This window comes from Heliangelus exortis, chromosome 22 (genome assembly GCF_036169615.1).
Source record: "Heliangelus exortis chromosome 22, bHelExo1.hap1, whole genome shotgun sequence".
In the NCBI taxonomy this organism is placed as follows: Eukaryota; Metazoa; Chordata; class Aves; order Apodiformes; family Trochilidae; genus Heliangelus; species Heliangelus exortis.
In genome coordinates this window covers 6,027,078-6,046,141 of record NC_092443.1, presented here as the reverse complement: position 1 = coordinate 6,046,141, position 19,064 = coordinate 6,027,078, and the positions used below count along the sequence as shown (strand labels likewise).

Here is a 19,064-nt window from a genome sequence, read left to right as displayed (position 1 = left end):
TGGCAGCTCTATCACTACATTATAGTAATGAGACACTACTAGAGAACATGTACTTTCAGGAAAAAAAATCAATTTTCCCAGGTGGAAATCTTATTTCAGGGTATGGCTGGAGTGTGTTATTTTGTTTTGTTTTGTTCTTATCTGAGTAAGCTTGAGGTATACATACTACCAGGTGATTGCATTAAAATAATTTTTCATTGCACAAGGATCTGGTTATTATCAGTAACTATCCGAGCATACTGAAATTCTCTCAGGAGTGTGTTGCTTAGATCTTCCATTTTAAAAAATTGCACATGACCAGCATAGTTGCATTTCCTTTTTTAATAGCTGTCATTTACTGAAAAAATGTGATGTTTTAAATCTAGAAGAGCGCAAGTGAGACAGCCAGCTTTTTTCCTGAAGCAGAGTGCTCTTTTTAAGGCAGGGTAAGAAAACATGGGGTAGAGGAGGAGTCATTAATGATAAATATGCTCAAAAAAGGGTATGGAAAATCTAATGTGGAAATACGGTAGATTTTTATGCTGCGTATGTTATTTTCCCACTCAGAAGAATGTTCCGTTCTTTGCACAGCTGATAGAATAGTTTAGGAATATATTAAACTAAAGCCTGCTTGCAAACTTAAGAGGACCTATAAACATCTTTCTGAAAATATCTTTTTAATGTGTTTTCTGAAGTGGAATAACAACTATAAATTTGCAGTGCCTTACGTAAATGGTAAAAAGATGTTCCTGAAAAGTTATGGTTGTTCTTGGAAAGGATAAAATGTGCCAGGCTCCATCCTCCCTCCAGAGCTCCGCAGGCAGATTCTGTGTCTGAGACAATCTTGTAGGTGTCTGAGGTGCAGTGAAATGCTGCACTGTCATTACAGATAACAGCACAGGTCTGCTTGAGGATGAGGATTTGATCATGCCCTTCCTGAGGAAGTTCGCTGCCAAGTTTGATGGGTGGAATGGAAAACAACAGTCAGCAATCAGGAAGATTCCATTAGTTTAGCTTTCTAGGAGCACAGAACAGTGTGTGAGCTTCTGGAGCTTTTAGCTTGTATTTGAGATCACCTGTGATTTGGAGAAAGGTGTTTCAGTGGCTGTTTTGGGAGGATGTAGATGTTGTTAAATCAGGCTTCAGGGACATTATTCTTAGCTATTCCAATATTGTAGTTGATGTTTGTGTTCTGTGATGTTTTAAGACATTTTTCTCTAGCTCAAAGGAATTGAAAAGTATAAATATTTGTTTATTAGGGCAAGTGTTGGAAAGCACATTGTGAGTCCTGTTACTAAACCATTAGAAGAATATGTGAGTTCAGTGGTGAGCTGAAATGTTGAAAAAACTGCAGTTTACAGAGCTGTCTCATGGGTTCATACATTACAATTGCCACATGCTGTTGTTTTCAGTAGATTCTGCTTCAATATAAACTTTTTATGAGCAGTCTCGGATTTATTCTATTTCAGATCTAGAAGAGTGTTGAAATAATTCCAGTTAGCTTGTTTTTAAATAAAAGTGTCCTTGGTGGAACAAGTGCTCATGGAACATGATCTGTTGCTAACTGATGACACTGAGATTTCAAGATACACAGAGAAAGGGGCTGATGGGAGTGGATTTTAATAGATCTAATTAAGCAGGTAGATAAGATGTAGCTACAATGTGTTCTATCACATTTGTATCTACCCAAAAAAATTGATACATGTATGTGGTGTGACAAAATTCTGAGCAGCTGTTGCTTTCTGGTTTTTTAGTGTCCTTGTTATGGTCCTGCAAAGTGCTCATGGTTGACAGCCAATATAAATGCTCATGTTATAGAACTCTGTTTGAAACATTAGATCAATTGGTTGATTGACTTGTTTGTTTCAGGAATTTATCTCTTGGATTTAATCTACATTGATTCTGCATATCCTGCTTCAGGCAGCATTATGGGGAATGAACAGAGATCCAATCAAATGAACAATATTCTCCGAATAATAGCTGATCTGCAAGTCTCCTGTAACTATGGTTGGTAAAATTTGTTACACCTATTAAGCCTTAACTAAAATTTCTTTAATACAACACTGTGTAAGCAGGTTTTTGCCCTGTATAAGGGTAACATGAGGCTAACTTTACTAGAGTTGAACACTGGTAAATGATATAGCTCCATTTCTGTGCAGTTTCTATGTTACCAGTGAATTAGGCGAATTAGCGTTTATTTTAAATTGTAAGAGCTATAGCAAGTTGTGCAGAGTGTAAGGCTACAGGTGGGCTACAAATTACATGTTTTCAAGTACAGCTATTGCATTTATGTTATATTGTATCCACAAGAGGCAGTCAGAGGGAATTATCTTAATCCCTTTCCTTTGTAGTGCATAGGATGTCTTTGGAGTGTAGAATGCATTGCTTTCATTATAATTTTATTGTTAGTATCCTTATATGTTTACAAAAAAACCCCCAAATATTTCAGTCTGTACAACAGCTGTTAAACTGTGTGTGAAGCTATTCCACATACCTCACTTGCTGATCAAGTGAGGAACGTGAAGGGGCTGCTTCTTGATGTTGATGGGTTTTTTTTTTTTAACTGAAAATTTTACTCTGAAATTACTTTCTGCACCTCTAGCCTAGTGAAGGCTTATGTCAACAAATGTTCTGGTTTGGGGATCTTGACAAATACTCAGCATGCTGCTGGTGACCTAGCATGATTTGGCATAGCATAAACATGAAGCAGGCTGGAAAACCTTGGGAGCAGCTGTACAATGAAATAAATTCAGAACACATCAATTTTACAGTTTCAGAGAGTTCTGAATAGAAGGAAAAAAGTTAGATTGGGAGAAAATGAGGTGAAAAATTACTTAAGTATCTTCAAGTATCCAGCCCTTGCCCTCTGTATTCAACAACCACTGATACCTGCACTGACACACTGGCTGCAGGCTTTAATATGCCCTAGAACAGTAAGCACAAAATTGCAGCAGAGTTTGCAGCAACCAACTCTTCCACTTGAAAGATATAATGAAACCCATCAGCTTTCATGATGGTGAAAGGCAGATGTGTTTTCTTTAACAGCTGAGCATCACTTTTTCTCAATTATATCTTTACCATCTTAGAGTCAAAGTAATATTTTTGTCTGATTTATTATTTAGGAAGGTTCAGTTTTTCTGTTTCCATTAAGATAACGGAGAACTGAAAAAAGGGGAAAAACCCTGAAATAATAATTAGTTATTAATTACATGGATGTTTCATCTTTTTTTTTTTTCTTTGAACACTCTACAGATCATCTTACAACACTGCCCCATGTGCAGAAGTATTTGAAGTCTGTACGTTACATTGAAGAACTGCAGAAATTTGTAGAAGATGACAATTATAAGTAAGTACTGTTCTTTCCTTAAGGTTTGGGGTAATATATTGGAAATATCACTTGGCCATTGGTTGAATTAGAGTTGAATAAAAAGCCTTGGCTGAAGGTGATTTGGGTTTTTTCTTAATATTTTATTTATACACCTGAAAATACCAAGGTGCTTGAGTGAAATTCAGTCTTTCTTCAAGCCTCTTGCCAGATTTCCAAAATTAAATACCTTTGTAGAATTTAAAAGCAGATGATAATCTAGTCTTTCTTCTATTACATGATATTTGTGTTCTCAGAATTTTATTCAGGAATGCTAAGGCCATTTCTAAGTCTAGAATTGACTGTGCTATTGTAAATAATACATAAAAAAACATCTTCCAGTTTCAAGTAAGTATTTTAAAAAAGCTGATGCTTTAGATACAAATCTGACAGTTTTGGAGATTTAAGCAAGTTAAAGCAATGCTTAGAAAAGAGGTGAAGAGCTATCCTGAACTGTGGTGTGAAGTAGACACCATAGGACACATTGCTCAATATGTGAATGTGCTTGTTAAAGAAGGTGGTAATCCCTGGCCAATAATTCTGAAAGAACTAACACAGTCTAGACCTAATCATAGGTCTGGCAGCCAAGGTTTTAAATCACACAACCAAGGCAGATGGAATGCTATATAATCAGCTATTGACAAGTATAATACCTCTATTTAGGTGAGCAGAATTAAAAGCAGTCAAGGCAACCAGATGCTCAGTAATACGATGGCAGTATGAAAGATTTTAGGATATGTTCTGAAGAGCAAGGTTGCTAATGAACTTCCTTAAAACCAGTCTTGTTACCAGTTTTAGTAAATATTTCATTTTTGATCTGTCTCAGAATTTGTGCATACTTACACCATATACTAATGAAACAGTGCTGGAAGGATTCATCAAAGTAGAAGGTGATACGGATATCACAAAGGAGAAATCAGATGGCCTGATGACTAAAATGATAGTGACACAAAAATCAAAATGTTATATATTTATTCTAATAATAAGTGATGGTGTTATCAGTAGATGCCTGTAACAAGTGAGATACAGCCATGAAAAGACAAATTCATCCCTACTCTCTGTCAAATACAGTGTTTCTATAAAAAACATACTGGTCATGTTGTTTAATTTGATTTTTAGATGGAGTTTCCTGATCATGCATCAATGTTAACACATACCCAAGCCCAGTTGGGTACAGTATTACAGCTCAGTTTTCATGAGCTGTAATATCTTAGGAAAAATAGAATAAATGCTTTCTATATGTAGGAACATAATTTCTGTAACTACAAATTATTAGTAATTCCGTTTAAATTTGAAGATAATTTTAACTTCAGCAGGAAGCTTTGCTGTTAATGCTGGAAGGCATTTGATGTATCTTAAAGATAATATAGTACTTTTAATTTTGATTTATTTATTTGTGAGAATATTTCAATCAAATTTAACAGTTTTCTTCCTAGGCTTCGGTATATCAAGGGAAAACTGAAGTCACAAGAGGTATTAACAAGAGGGCAAATTTTGTTTCTTAGTGTAGTAGAGTTGCTGCAGTTTATATACATTGGAGAACTTGAACCTTTTCCTACCATGCTTCTTTCATTAGAATAAAGAATCATAGAATCAGTCAGGTTGGAAAGGACCTCTGAGGTCATCAAGTCCAGCCCTTGATCCACTACCACTGTGATTACCAGACCATGGCACTGAATGCCACATCCAGCCTCCTCTTAAAAAAACCTCCAGGGATGGAGAATCCACCACCTCCCTGTGCAGCCCATTCCAATGCCTGATTCCAGTCTTCTCTGTGAAGAATTTCTTCCTAATATCCAACCTAAACCTCCCCTGGAGGAGCTTGAGCCCCAGCCCTTGTGTCTTAGTGATAGCTGCCTGGGAGAAGACTGACTCCCCCCTGGCTCCAACCTCCTTTCAAGGGAATTTTAGAGAGATGAGGTCTCCCCTGAGCCCCCTCTTCTCCAGACTGAACACCCCCAGCTCCCTCAGCTGCTGCTCATAGGACTTGTGCTTGAAAGCTTTAAACTGAAGTCTCTGTTCATCAAAACTGACTACAGCTACCCATAAAGAGAACTCTCATTCCTCTTCCATCTTTGTATATGATAAAATTTTGGATTTTGGATTTTTTGGATTTTGTTTTAAATATTTGATCTCACATTTTCCTCTCAGTTTTCCCTGATGGATTTTCAGTTTCACAGCATTTTCTTATCCCATGCCAGAAGAAACCGTAAGCCTTAAAAAGGCAAAGAGTGCTAAGTTTTTATAATGGGGAAAGAATCTCCTCTGTCTTTCTTTCCAGTGACTGCTCTTTTTGAGCCAGGGATAGCATTAGCATACTCTGAAGAGATGTATGCTTGACCTTTGGCAGGCAGACCCAACTATTTCAGTACCAGGCTGTCAGGGAGAGAAGCTTAGATAGTTGCCCTAAAATGTATTGGCAGGATCTCAATATACATTTTGCCAAATGAGAACCTCAATTACACTGAGAAGGAAAATTTGGCAGCCACTTCATATAAACAAAGATTTTCTCTATGATTTTTTGTGCCAGTGCAATTGCTTGCTTTAGGTTCGTGCTAGTCAGCAAGTACCAACACTCCAGAAAACCCCTGACAGTGATGTCATATCCTAAAAGTACCAGGTCTTTCTTGTTCAGCTCATATACTATTCTGTGCAGAAGCTGAAAGGTTTTAACATTTGCTAGTTAAAGGACTAAGAGTGCAGAAATAGGACTTAATGTGTCAGGATTCTTTCCAGGTGTACCCAAGAATGTATTGCTAACATAGTCATGGCAGCCAGTGGGCTAAAGAGATGCAGTTTGGATGCATGATGCAGCTGCTGCAGGATCTTTCTCCTCCTTCAGCAGTGTAAGAAGTGATCTGAGGAGACTGCTTGTCTCCACGTATGCACTTTTTTCCTGAGCTAGGCAGCACTATCCAAACTTCGTGGCACCATGTCACATCCTTTTCTAACCTGCCATGCCCTGCAGTGGTTCCAAAAAAACAGTCCATTTTTTTTTGCTGACCTTTTGGTGTCAATTAGGTCAGGCCTGGTATTCTCCACAGGACTCACTCAGGAACAGAGGCTGTTGAACCCACTGATGAAGTGGTAGACAGGCAGCTCTAAATGTTCCAGATATGTCAGACGTGTTTCACTTCAGACACAAAATTTTGGACTGCTCAGAAATGCCCTGAGTAACAGTTTGAGGACTGCGCTGTTTTATTGCAACTTAGGTATTTTCCTTGTCTCAAGTAAGACAGGTAAGTTTTGTTCAGTTTCCTCATAGAACACCTAAATTTCTTGGTCATGTGAGGCTAGTCTCTAATAGAGCTCCAGCTTACTTTACAGAGAATAGCAGCCCTAACACATTGCAGAAAATATTTTCATTATTAACCTTTAAAAAAGACAAACTTCTTTGAGAATTTTTTTTTTTTTTTGGTTAATTTCTCTAAAAACTTGCTTTTCCAGATTATCAATAAGAATTGAGCCAGGTAGCAGCTCTCCTCGACTGGTTTCTTCCAAAAAAGATCTTGCAGGTATAAAACTTCTTTTGTAAATTTGAGTAAGGAAATAACTTTAATTACATAAGTCCTCCACTGAAGTATATGGGAAAGCCTATTTTATATCTGAGGGTGTTTGGATGAGGTGTCAGTTTCAAATATGGGCTTTTGTTGCAATTACTGAATTACCTTGTGAGGGCTGTCAGAGAACTGAATGAACCATTTTTGTGCATATGCCCAGTTTCACAACATCCTTGGTTCAGAACACCACTCCTGATAGCTGTAAAAGATCTGATTTTTATTTCATATTTCTGCATGCCCAGCTTGTACTCGGGTTAGTATTGTTCTTCATTTTAAATAATTTTCTTCCTTTATGATAGTCACCCTTGGAGGTTCTTACAGTAACAAATTGTATCCCACATATCAAGATTTACTTCAATGTGTAAGCATTAATTTGCCTAGGCAAAATAAATCCATTAATCTTGAATGAATTAAATGAAAACAATTTTATTTCAGAAGTAAGACTTAATTTGTAGAGGTTCTAGTGGGGGCATATAATGTTACTTGCCTTTCTGTAGAAGCTTTACCTGGATGGCAAAGAGGAGCATTTTTAAGATCATTTATTAGAAAATTTCACATTTTTAGTAGGCAGCATAAAATGTGTTAGACTTTATTAAAATCAAGATCCCAGCTACAGCACACTACACCTAAAATTATCCTCTGGAACTGATAAGTGCAAATTGCCAAGGCTGTCAGTATCAATACCAAGTCTCTTACTAACCATGATTCCCAGCAGTATTGCTGGGAGCTGCTTTGTCCACCAGGCAGACCTGGTAATTCAGAGGTGTTATCAGTAGCATGAGTCATCAGATTCTGGCTTGTATATAAATGATTGCAATTTGAGAACTAACACAGGGTGTTTGTAAGCATTGGAACAGAAATGAGATTTGTGTGATTTTTTTACAAGTGTTTGCAGTTCCATTATTATGTAAGTGAAGAAGAGTGGCTGAACTTTCCCTCCTGAATCTGCAGTGCCCCTATATGCTCTGTAAGGTTGCTTTACTCAGAGCAAGAACTGATGTGACAACTAGAAACCAAGTCTTGAGGCCTTCCTATTGCTCCATCCTTCCATTAGTATTTCCTTTGAAAGCTCAACACACTTGTGCACTACCATGTTTCTTGCTCAGCTCATTCTCACACACTGCCAATGATGCCACCAGCATTTTGTAATAACCACGTGAATTTTTCGGTGACCTGTGTCTGTGTGTGGCTGCAAAAATGCTACTGAAGGGAATCCGGTGAACTTTACTGAAAAAACAAATTAATTTCTGCAGAAAGGTTAGTTAAGTTAGCAAAAAGGCAATAATTTATTTCACATCATTAATAAATAGAAATATAGCACATGTTAGTCTTGAATAATTCTAAGCTAAAATTTAAATATCAGTAACGAGATATTTGACCATGGTGAATTAAAATTAGGACATTCAAATATGTTTGAATCAGCTTTATTTGGATTCAAATTACAATTTGAGATTATTTCCACTTAAGCAACTCTGTACAAGGACTAAATTCTTTACAGTCAGCAAGCTATAATGATAGATGATTTCAAAATAATGAAGGCAGTCATTTAGTGTTCAGTCAATAGGCTAAGGCATAGGAGTCTGAGTAGTGTGATTTTAAAGTAAAATAAAGGTTCTTGGTGCACCAGGGCAGTCACTTCAGCTTTCACAATCATCAGAAAGTTAATGGGTTAATAGTAGCAGTAAGTCTTCTTGTCTAAGAGTTCTTCCTGTGACGAGCTGGCTTCTTCTAGATTGCAGTATGTTTCCAAATATGGAGAAAAAGCTTGATATCATGGTAGTGATTCCTGATTCTATAAAGGACTTAAGTGCAGGGAACAATCTCTTCTTCATGCCCCAAAGTATAATTATTTGTGTTGATGATGCAAATAGAGTTTTCCTTCCGAGCATTGAGATTTATCTTCTATTGAAGTTGAGTTTTCTGTCCTTTAAAAGAAGATTAACAGTATACCTTAGCCAGGGACATTGTGGGTTTCCCCCTTAAAGTATCTTTATGAGCTTGAGGCTCAGTAAAAACAGTTAAATCTTGGAATATATTTCTGTTTGCAGAGTACTGGAGAAAACCATGTGTCCATTTTCCATGTAAATTGCCAACTGGTTTTCCAGTAAATTTGGAGGCAGACATCTGATTAAAGTGAGTATCTCACAACAAGCTATGCTTAGTATATTAGTGGCTAAGCTGGTCTCATTTAATTACCAAATGTATTTATAATTGTGAATAGTGCTTTCACAGGAAGATCTCATGCCTTCCATAACGCTGCAGAGATTGTCTCTGGCAAGGAGCATTTAAAAAGGAGTGTTAAACTGTTTAATTGTATGCTTTCAGGAACTGTGTGATTCACACAACTTCCTTGGCAGCAGCTGAAGTCTGTTCATTCTGCCTTGAGAGAGAACATAGCTGGAGAGCTTATAGTATGCTAACTGTTCACAGTTTCCAGTTGAATTAGCTGTAAAAGACATCTGTGTTCCTGCAGTCTTGGCTATGAGGTGCCCAACATTTATGGTACAGCTAGTAGACATTTTGTTTTGAAAGGTATAACTTGATACATTTTCCCAGAACAAAAGATTTAATGTAATATTTGTAAAAAACTAGCCTTCTAAGCAACTGAAGTTCCTTGGAATATGTACACCAAATGTAGCTCAGTATAGGAAATTTTATGCATGTTCTTTATCACCTTAATGTTACTTTGAAAAGTTCAAGATACAGTGCTAATCAGAACATAGAAAATGATTACTCATTCTCTGAAATATATCATATTTATCCTGTCTTGGAAAACAATATAAATAGATTAAAAAATTATAAAATAATTACCATATCCAGAAAATATATCTCTAATGCTAAGTGAGTCAAAAAATGTTCTTCATGAATCTGTGGTTTTTAATGAACCCTTTCACTGAAGTCAGCATTTAGAAGTCTTTTTTAGCCACATCCAGGCCTCAGCTGTGGGCAGCCCTTATCTTGAGGTTTTCATTATGTAGTAGTTAGGTATTGGCCCCTCCCTTTTTCCCTTCTTTTTAAAAAAAGGTAATGGTATAATTCTTGAGAGGAGAATAAGTACACTGGAGGTTTTATGTTACTACTCTACTAGGAGTATGAGGTAAATAATCTGAAACAGGTGCATCCTCTTTTTTTATTGTGGTAACATTCAGCCCATTGAGCTGAGTCCATTCAGCTTTGAGAGTTGCTAAAGAAGTTCTAAATTTATCTAAATTAGTTAGAAAAAAAATATAATTAATTATTTTTATTAATTAGAATCAGTAGATTTATCAGATGTTAAGTACATGATATGTAGGAGTTAAAAATGTAGAAAATGTAGAAACAGAAGGAAGACTGGGATGTTTGCACATTTGTAAGCCTCTGGAAGTAGGTATCCTACACAAGTGACAGCTGTACAGCAGTCCCAGCATTTTAGAATGAAAAAACCCACACCATCATTTTCCATGTAAACACTGACTTGACATTCAGTTTTGCCATTTGTTTTACTGGTTGCTTTGGCAACTAATAAATTGTTTGTCCTAAGTGCTTTAGCAGCCAATTGCTCTGTGGAAATGGGATTGTCCTGCAAGTGCTTGGATATTTTTTCATGTGCACAGTGTCTGCGTTTCTTACATAGAAAAGGAAGACCCAAGTTTTCTTATCAAAAGTTTACAGACAATCCAAAACTTTGCTCTTTAGTTTAAAACTTAAACTCATTTCCAGTCTTTTCCTTTGAGATACTTCCCTTACAGAGTTTTAGATTTCATTCTGAGTATTTTTGCAAGAAATGAATACCAGACAAATGTATGGGATTTGCATGTTGTTGTCATCTACTAAATCCAGCCAGAAATTATATGCTTTGTTGGTTTTCTTTTCCTAAGAGCAAAGCGTTACAAGATATTGTAAAAGAATATTCTGTCAAAGCATATGCAAAGTTATTAGTGAGAGAATGATTATACTCAGTTTTTAACTTGATCTATTACTTTCTGTGGCTTCCTTACTAAACAAGTCTTTTTCATGTCCTAGTTTACTGATACTTATTTTGACTGCTGTTTTTTTTTCTTCTGCGTCAAAGCAGTCACCTGAAATATTTTATGGATTGGTCCATGTATTTTGATGAAACCAAGCTGCAGAGTTCCATGCAGCTATGTTCCTCTTATAGTGGGCTTGTCTGCTCTGCCAAGGCAGATGTCATCCAAGCTCATGCATTACCCTGCAGATCCAGCTGCAAGAAATTTATAATTTTTGCTGAAGTGTGCCCATTAAGGGACATAAGTATCCTGAAATAACACCCCAGCATGATTCACTGTTACACTTAAATTTATGGGAAGAAAAAGCATAAATATGCTTATGCAGTTGAATCTTCTCTTTTTCACATCTGTTGTTACTGATAGACACTACAAAAGATTGACATACATGTCATGTCAGTGTTAGGAAAACTCAGGGAGTTTGCTCGTGCAGCCATAACATACATGTCTTGCATGGTGTGTACATGAATAGTCTTGAGTTGTAAACCAGTACTCTGAAAATTAAAACTATGCTTTTACAATTAGCAATCATTCCAGGTTTTATTTTTTAGAGTAATTCTTGATTCTGTGGACAGAATTCTTCTTGAGTTCTTTATTGTGTGTTTTGCAAGTAGGTCTTTCTATTTGAAAGTTTTAATCATCACCCACTGACTTTGGTTACAATGGCAACAGAACAGTAAAAATTTACAGCAAAGATTTAACTAGAGAAGTCTGTGGCTTGGAATGTCTTTATTAAAGTTCTAGAAACAGAGCTGGTACATGCTTCTTTTACTTCTTAGCTGTTCAAAAAATACATAGTTTTGATTGTTTTACCTTCCTGAAAATCACTCTGTTTTCCAGCATATAATATGCGACTGATTTTCAGGTTTCTGTTTGGATGCCTAATATTGCTTTATTGATAGAATTTAGTGGAGAAAAAATGTGGACTGTAACTCCTTCACCCCGTTGCTTTTTTTAAAAGCTCTGGAGGCTGTAAGTGTTCACATGTTTTACTGAAGGATTGCAAAAGTAACATTCATTTATAACATTTGAAGGATTATTCATGGAAAAATTATGCAAAGGAAAAAACAGTGAGATCCTTTGGGATATGTGTAAACTTTTCCAAATGTTCTTGCCACAGATCTCTGAACAGCACTCAGCTCACTGTGATGAAGTTGTCTCACATTCCCTAACGCAAACAATTTTTAATAATGTTTTAATATTTTTATACATTATTTTTGTGTGTGTCAGCATAGTCTCAAAAATGATGCTGAGAAGTAATGAAAACCAAACTAAACCTTGTTCATGCCAGCTGACTGGAAAATCCTGCTAAGAGTCCTTTGTCTCCATGAAAGGCAAAATAACAGAATAGTAATCATGGTAACAGTATGCACTAGGAGTGGAGCCAGGAGAGCAGGGGGGACTTAGCAGTAGCAGATGACTTCACTTATTGGAAAGAAGGGCCAAATAACTATCTCAAATTAATTTAAATACTGGAATTTTGTTATCAGCAGTATCAGGCAGTTTCCCCAGATAATTGCTCAGCAGTCTGGTATGTCCATAAACATCATTTGGTCTGCACAGTATTCATCAGTATCTCACCACTTGCCCTCTTTGGCATCCTTCTTGGCACAAACTCTCTTGTCACTTACCCCTTTACAGAAGGAAGGTCATCTCTGCTGTGCCACATAACTCATGCTGACACCCTTTGCACCCCAGAACTGAGGTTACCTGCAGCACAGGTCCTGTCTAATGAGAACTCTGAGCTTCACAGTAATTCTTCATATACATTTGACAGGAGAACAGATGCAGATGCTGTAATTTTAAGCTCAGATTCTTTTTACTTTAGCACAGGGTTAACAGCCAAGCCATACATATTTCCTTCTCTTGCTGTGGAGATGAGGAAGATGCAGAACTGTGAAGAGAGTGGCCACCCTGGCAGAGTAATAACATCACAGCTGATACTTAATGTTTTCATCTTATCCCACAAAGCATTCTGTTTTCTGTCAGCAGGATCTTCACTGGGTATGCATAACTAAGAATTAGAATAAGTCCATTACTTCCTTTCACATGACTGGTGAAAGCAATTGTGTTTGCCATGTATAATAGCAAGCCAGGCTGGAACTGTTGGCTTAAGTTGTAAAGCTTCTATACCTGTTTCCACAGATTCTGTCACCTAATGCAGGTAGTATTTTAACCTGAAGTCTGAGGTACACAGTCCTTTTAGACACAGTACATCCTTTGTTTCAGTTTTTTTTAATAAACTTTCTGTTCTGAAGCTGTGCAGGTAGTAAAAGCATGTCCTAAAATCTAGTTAAAATGATCAAGCTTTTAAGCATTTTTATGTTAAATTTTGCATTAATGCAAGTTTCACTCCATGTTTCCTAATGGGAGTCTGATTTCCAAAAATAAGAGAGCTTAGGGTGGAAACTCTCAAGTAACTATTTTTGTTGGTAGTCAGCATCTCTTTATTTTTTGTAGGTTTTGATCATGGTAACATTTGAGTCTATACATGCTTCAGAATTCCTAGAGAAAAATCTAACTGATTCTGGTTTCATGATGACTTGATTGTGTCAGCAAAAGATTTTGCTGTTACTTCTCTAGATAAATTAGATCTAGTGTGATGCAGTGAACATTATCTTAGAATTAATTTAGCAGTCCTACTGCTTTCAGCTCTGTGACTCTCCACAGTGAGAAACTTAAATGTTTGAACTCTTATGTATTAGAAAATGTAACATTTATTTTGACATGTGGTATAGTGTTTGTGTGAAAAACACATCTGCATGTTTCTGCACCATACTGGTTCTCTCTGAACTATAATGTCATCCACTTAATGTAAGTCAGGATTTAGAAATGGCAGCAGGGAGAAAACTGAATGACACAGGGGGAAGCAATAGAAAACCAATCCTGCAGCCCAATTAAGGGACAAATAGTGACTTAACACACTGCAAGGTGTGAGCTTAACCTCAGAGTGGCCACATGAACACAAAAGTTTATGCTGAGTTTCAGACTAACTCTTGCTGATACATGAGAATTTCCAGGAAAATTCTCTTTCAGCTGCCACTATCTTTATAGTGGGTCTCAGTTCCAGTGTATTTTAAGCTTCTTAGCAGGTAGTAAACACCTCAGTAATCCTAAGTATTTTACTGTTCACAAGTTGAAAAATTGGTGGAAAGGCACCACAAGCAGCACATGTAGAGAGAACTCCTTTTTGTGAACCCAGAGAAATTTTTGAGAACCTAGTTCATTAGAAGGGATGGAAGTTTTCAAATAAAAGAACTTGTAATCATTTCTGAAACTTCTGATTGTATTTGGTTAGTAATTGCATAAATTCAAAGAATTTGTAATGAAAACTTAGGTAAAGGACTTTAGTGAAATACCTGTTCTTGCTAGTAGTGCAGTAGGCAAGATTTTCAGACCTAATGGTGAAATACTAACTCAGTTTTTACACTAGGCTACCCACCACCTAATCATGTTGACATTCATACTTTTTATATTCTAATTTGTGCTTAGCCTCCAAAGCAGAAGAGGAAAACGAACCCTCTTGTCTTTAAGGAAAAAGCTTCCAATGTTGCCTTCCAGCCCAAATGCAACAACATTTTGATTGAAAATACAGCAAAACGTTGTACTCAGCCCTCTTCCAACCCTTGAAACATATGGTTCTGGATAAAGTACTGATTAAATGTGCATTTTTTTAAAAACTGCATATGGCCTTTAAGCATAAGACCTTCACTGAAGCTGCACATGCCAGTGACTCATGCTACTGATGTTGAATTGCACGTTTCTTAATTAGATGAGGGTAGCAAAGACAGGCAGGCAAAAAAATGCTATCCTGTATAAGATAGTATATAGGAATAAGGTAGAAAACAGGATTAGAAGATGGTTTCTCTTTTTGTTCTCTGACTAAATTGATGATCTGATGAATTATATTACTGAAGATTCTCTAGTGACCTAGTTTCCCCTTTATTACTAAAAGCAGTTTTCTCTTTCATCTTTTATTGAGAGAGAAATGTAGAATATCTCAAGTTGGATGGGACTTGTAAGAATCATGAAGTCCAACTGGTCTCAGCTCCTCACAGGACTACCCAAACCTAAACTACATAATTAAGACTCTTGTCCAAATGCTCCTCGAATTCTGACAGGTTTGGTGCCATGACCAAGGGAACCTGTTCCAGTGACCAGGAACTCTCTCACAGCCATTTTGGTTACCAGTGCACCTTCACATGCTGGTGTCAAACTGTCCCTGAAACGCTGGGGTTTTACTTGTTTGGTTTTTTCTGTTTATCACTAATTTGAGGTCAGACACTTCTCTGCAGAATTCTGATGAGAGTTGTATGAAGCTTTTCTCATTACAAAGGTTCTGTCTCTTATCGACCTCTTTACAGGTGGTTTTAGGTTAGAGGCCAGAAGCTGACTAAACTAAGGTCACTGTGCAGAGTTTATTGCCAGTGTTTTGCAAAGAGCATCAAGAAACTGGAACAAGGACAGCTCATCCATGTTTTCCTTGAGGCCCCTAAAGTCTCTTAAATGAGAGGAAGAATAATTTCAATGAGACACCTTGAAAGCTCATAGATGATTGAGAAGTAATGCATCTGTCTGGCTATTAGATTCTTGAAAAACCCCTGCTTTCTCCTACATGCTCAAGCTGTCAGTATGAGCAGACTATATACAGTTTATTCACAAAATGGAGTTGTGAGCAAAATTCAAAACATTCCTGCTCACACCCGATGTACAAACTGACTTTATGGCTCTGCGTATTACACTTTGGCAAATCCAGCTGCTGCAGGGATGCCAAGTCTTTTTGTAGGAGTTCGTTGTTAAAAGTATGTGCAAAGCTGTTTTAAAAATGGCTTCCAGACAGTTCAAGACTATAGAGATTAATTCATAACAGAAATGGATGGTGTAACTGTAATGCACAGGAAACAATTCATGGTGCCTTTCCATTACCTGTAACAATTCATTTTAATCAGCCTGTGACATTTCTGTGCTTTGCATCAGTTCAGTGTTAAATTATCTCTGTCTTTTAGGTCCCTCTGACATGTCAGCAATTATGAAATTCAGCAGGAGACCCACATGTCCTGATGCCTCAGTTGCAGCAAGTTTACCTACACCACCTGTACCACGGCACAGGAAGAGTCACAGCCTGGGAAACAAGTGGGTACTCCAGGCTGTCTTGTACTCGGGCAATTTCATGCATCACAAAGGTTTAAGAGAGTAGCAAACCACTCTGGTACTTGTCCCATCCATTTCTTGTATTGGAAAAGTGCTTTAGGTTCTCTAGGTTTTCTCTTGACACTTAGTTATTTTTGCTAACTCTATTCTCTGCTAGCCCCAGAGGCTGGCAGTGCTTGAAAGCTATGTATCCACTTTGGTCTGCGGATTCCTGGTGTGCATTATGGGGTTTTTTTTGGTTGTTTTTTTTTTTTTTAAACATCTTGCTAATATCTCTGAAGAACTTTACTTGCTACTTCGTGCACTTTATCATGCAGGAAAGTTGAGACCTTTTGCACTGTTTTACCTGGGTAATATGGATTAGAAGCATTTTTCTCTACCATTTATCCAGCTAAGTGAGAGCAGCTGCTCCCCAGTTAATGTTTCAGCAGCTTCTAGATTTCATAGTTGATGGATTAGGGAAAAAAGTTCACATGCCTTGTCCAAGGTCATAGAGTGTTTATGTGTTAGTTCAGCTTCGTGAAGCAGTAGCAGCAGTAGCTTGGCTGGCATCTTTTTCTGTTTTTCTACCTTTGCCTCTACCCAGGTAGTTAAGTTTTTGTACCAAGAGCAGTCAAAAAACAAAACTCTGCACATCAGAGGGAAAGTGTGAGCAGTGCCTTTTAATTGCCTGCTCCTTTGTAACCTGGTAGTGAGGCAAAGCCTGAGTGGAAATGTCAGGAGCCAGGGCTCACTGTTAGATAGTGTAAGAGGGGTTTTATGTTTTTCCAATTTTCCAGCATGATGTGTCCGTTCAGTGTGGTGGAAAGCAAAAGTGCCACCTTCCCGACGGAGAAGCCGCGCCACCTCCTGGATGACAGCGTCCTGGAATCCCACAGCCCAGCCCGTGGACACCCCCTGGACACACTCCTCACCAACGGCCTGTCCATAGGTAGAGTCTTATGTGGAGAACTGGCATTCCTCCTTCTCTGTCCCTTCTCTGTCCCTCTGTCCCTTCTCTGCACTGGAAACTCACAGAGATACCCAGAAGCAGGAAATTGGGAAGATCATTAGCTCCCATGCAAGCCCTGGTCCCTTTCCCAGAAGGAAGTAGATCAGAACTGCTACTCAGCTCTGTAGTCACCTTTGTCTTGGCTTCCCTGTTGCATACTGATGGTAAAAGTGGCATGCAGAGTGTCTGTATAGGTGCTCTGTACATGACACAGAGCATTTGTCAGCTTTTGCTAAGGAAAAAGAAAAAGTGCTACTGAGAAGTGGATTAACATGCACAAAGAAAACTTCAGCAGTGTATTTTAGATGATAGGATAATAGCTTAGCTGTGATCTCTAAAACTTCAAAAGAAACAGAAGATGAGCTCGTGAAAGAGGATGGTGACAATTGCATCATGGTATTATAATTAATAGAATAATATCTATAATAAAAACTTAAGTGAATAATAATCTGTGTCATAAGAAAGAGAAAGCCACTTTTTAAGTGACCCAGACTATTTGTAGAGCAGAAAATAGACCATGAGGTTACTTTAAAGAAGAGCTTGACACTGAGATGGTCTTTGAACTTTGGAAAATACATACACAGCTCACTGAGTTATAATGAACATTAGAATATCAGTCCTGGGCAAGGTAAAACTATGAGCTAAATAGCAGTGCCAGGGAAGAAGGGACAAATCAGTCATGGTCTTGGAAGAGAAATAGGGACTATAATAATACCATCATATTGATTTGTTATGACAGCAGTAACAATGACTTGTTCATCATGAAATAATGTAAATGGGAAGGCTCATGTAAGCCTCTTCCAATTTTAGATTTCACCATGAGCTCTGAAGACTTCAACTTTGAAATATGATTTGAATATTCAATTTCCATTGTTCTATGTAAAAATCATTCTGGTGATCCACATACATTGGCTTTGCATTTTCCCTTGGGTGGTTTTCTTACTCCTTCTCTGTACTACTCTTTTTCTAGACAGCAGTGAAAGCTCAGAATTTAGTGAGGAGCTGCCATCAGGGCTTGAAAGGTGAGTTAGTCTTCACATACACTTACTGAGCACTCTGCAGCCTTAGCTAAGAAATTCACCAATGATTCCTAACATAGGTAAGCCTTAAATCAAGTTATTTTTATCGAATGACTGATGAGTTAGGGAAAAACAGCAAACATTTTAGAATAAAGCCCTGTAAATTTACTGTGGTTTTCTTCCAGTCTTGTGGACTGGAAAAGATTGGGAACTATCTCTTTTGTGCTTACCAAATCCTACTCACTGAAGTCTCAGACTAGATTTTCCCTCATCAGATATTTGCATTCACAAACAGGGGTCGTTTGTATGCCACTCTGGGGCCTAACTGGAGGGTACCGATCCGGAATTCTAGGAGTCGAAGCTGTGTCTACAGGTACAGTTCAGGGTCTCCTTTGCTCAATGTATGGTGATAAACTTTAATTTGGGTCTCTACGCTTTCCCAGAATAATGTATTTGTATAATGTATTTTGTGACAGAAATTATCCTTGTGTGAACTCCTGCTTTTAAAAATTCCTGTGTAGCTAGAGCAGGTGTAGAGGCCATTCAAATGAAATGCAGCTCAGCCATTGTTTTAACTAATTGTATCTGGCTTTCATGTTGTAGAAGGCTGTTGTTTAATTTGACTTTTATGACACAACAGCAGCAAGTTTCTCATAAAGGCCATCTTTGCCTTCTGTCACAAGTAATGATGTTCAAAGGACAACTTCTTGACCCTTTCTCACAGTTTATCTCCTGATTCGAAGGACAACTACTCAGACATCTGTTTGTGTCAGAGAGCTATAGTATGATGGTTGTGTACAGTCCAGAGGTGTTAGCTTGGATCTCAAGTAAGAGAGAAAACATCTGCAGTGCCATATGTAGCAGGCACTCCCAGTGTTGCTGGTCACTAAGACACAGACTTTTCAGAAACATTCTGTTTACAGAATGATGACTTTGAAAGCTGGGGGATGAAAATCATTCACTGCATCCATACCTTGCCTGGACTTGATAAATTCT

At 37.6% G+C, this 19,064-nt stretch overlaps 1 protein-coding gene across 16 annotated transcripts in view; it reads left to right on the top strand.

Moving 5' to 3' along the window:
- RALGPS1 (Ral GEF with PH domain and SH3 binding motif 1) overlaps positions 1 to 19,064 on the top strand; it is a 68,608-nt gene that overhangs the window by 43,418 nt on the left and 6,126 nt on the right. For 9 of the 16 annotated variants that reach the window (XR_011730294.1, XM_071766438.1, XM_071766437.1 and 6 more), the window contains 7 exons: positions 1,849 to 1,986; positions 3,232 to 3,325; positions 6,791 to 6,858; positions 15,914 to 16,040; positions 16,838 to 16,989; positions 18,020 to 18,071; positions 18,364 to 18,441. Coding sequence is in view for 12 of the 16 variants with exons in the window: in XM_071766438.1 (XP_071622539.1) it covers positions 1,849 to 1,986; positions 3,232 to 3,325; positions 6,791 to 6,858; positions 15,914 to 16,040; positions 16,838 to 16,989; positions 18,020 to 18,071; positions 18,364 to 18,441 (709 nt within the window). In the remaining 4 variants the exon portion in view is untranslated. Of the gene's footprint in view, positions 1 to 1,848; positions 1,987 to 3,231; positions 3,326 to 6,790; positions 6,859 to 8,951; positions 9,037 to 12,735; positions 12,865 to 15,913; positions 16,041 to 16,837; positions 16,990 to 18,019; positions 18,072 to 18,363; positions 18,442 to 19,064 lie in introns of those variants that run through there. The other 7 variants (XR_011730295.1, XM_071766433.1, XR_011730297.1 and 4 more) reach the window with 6 other exon arrangements.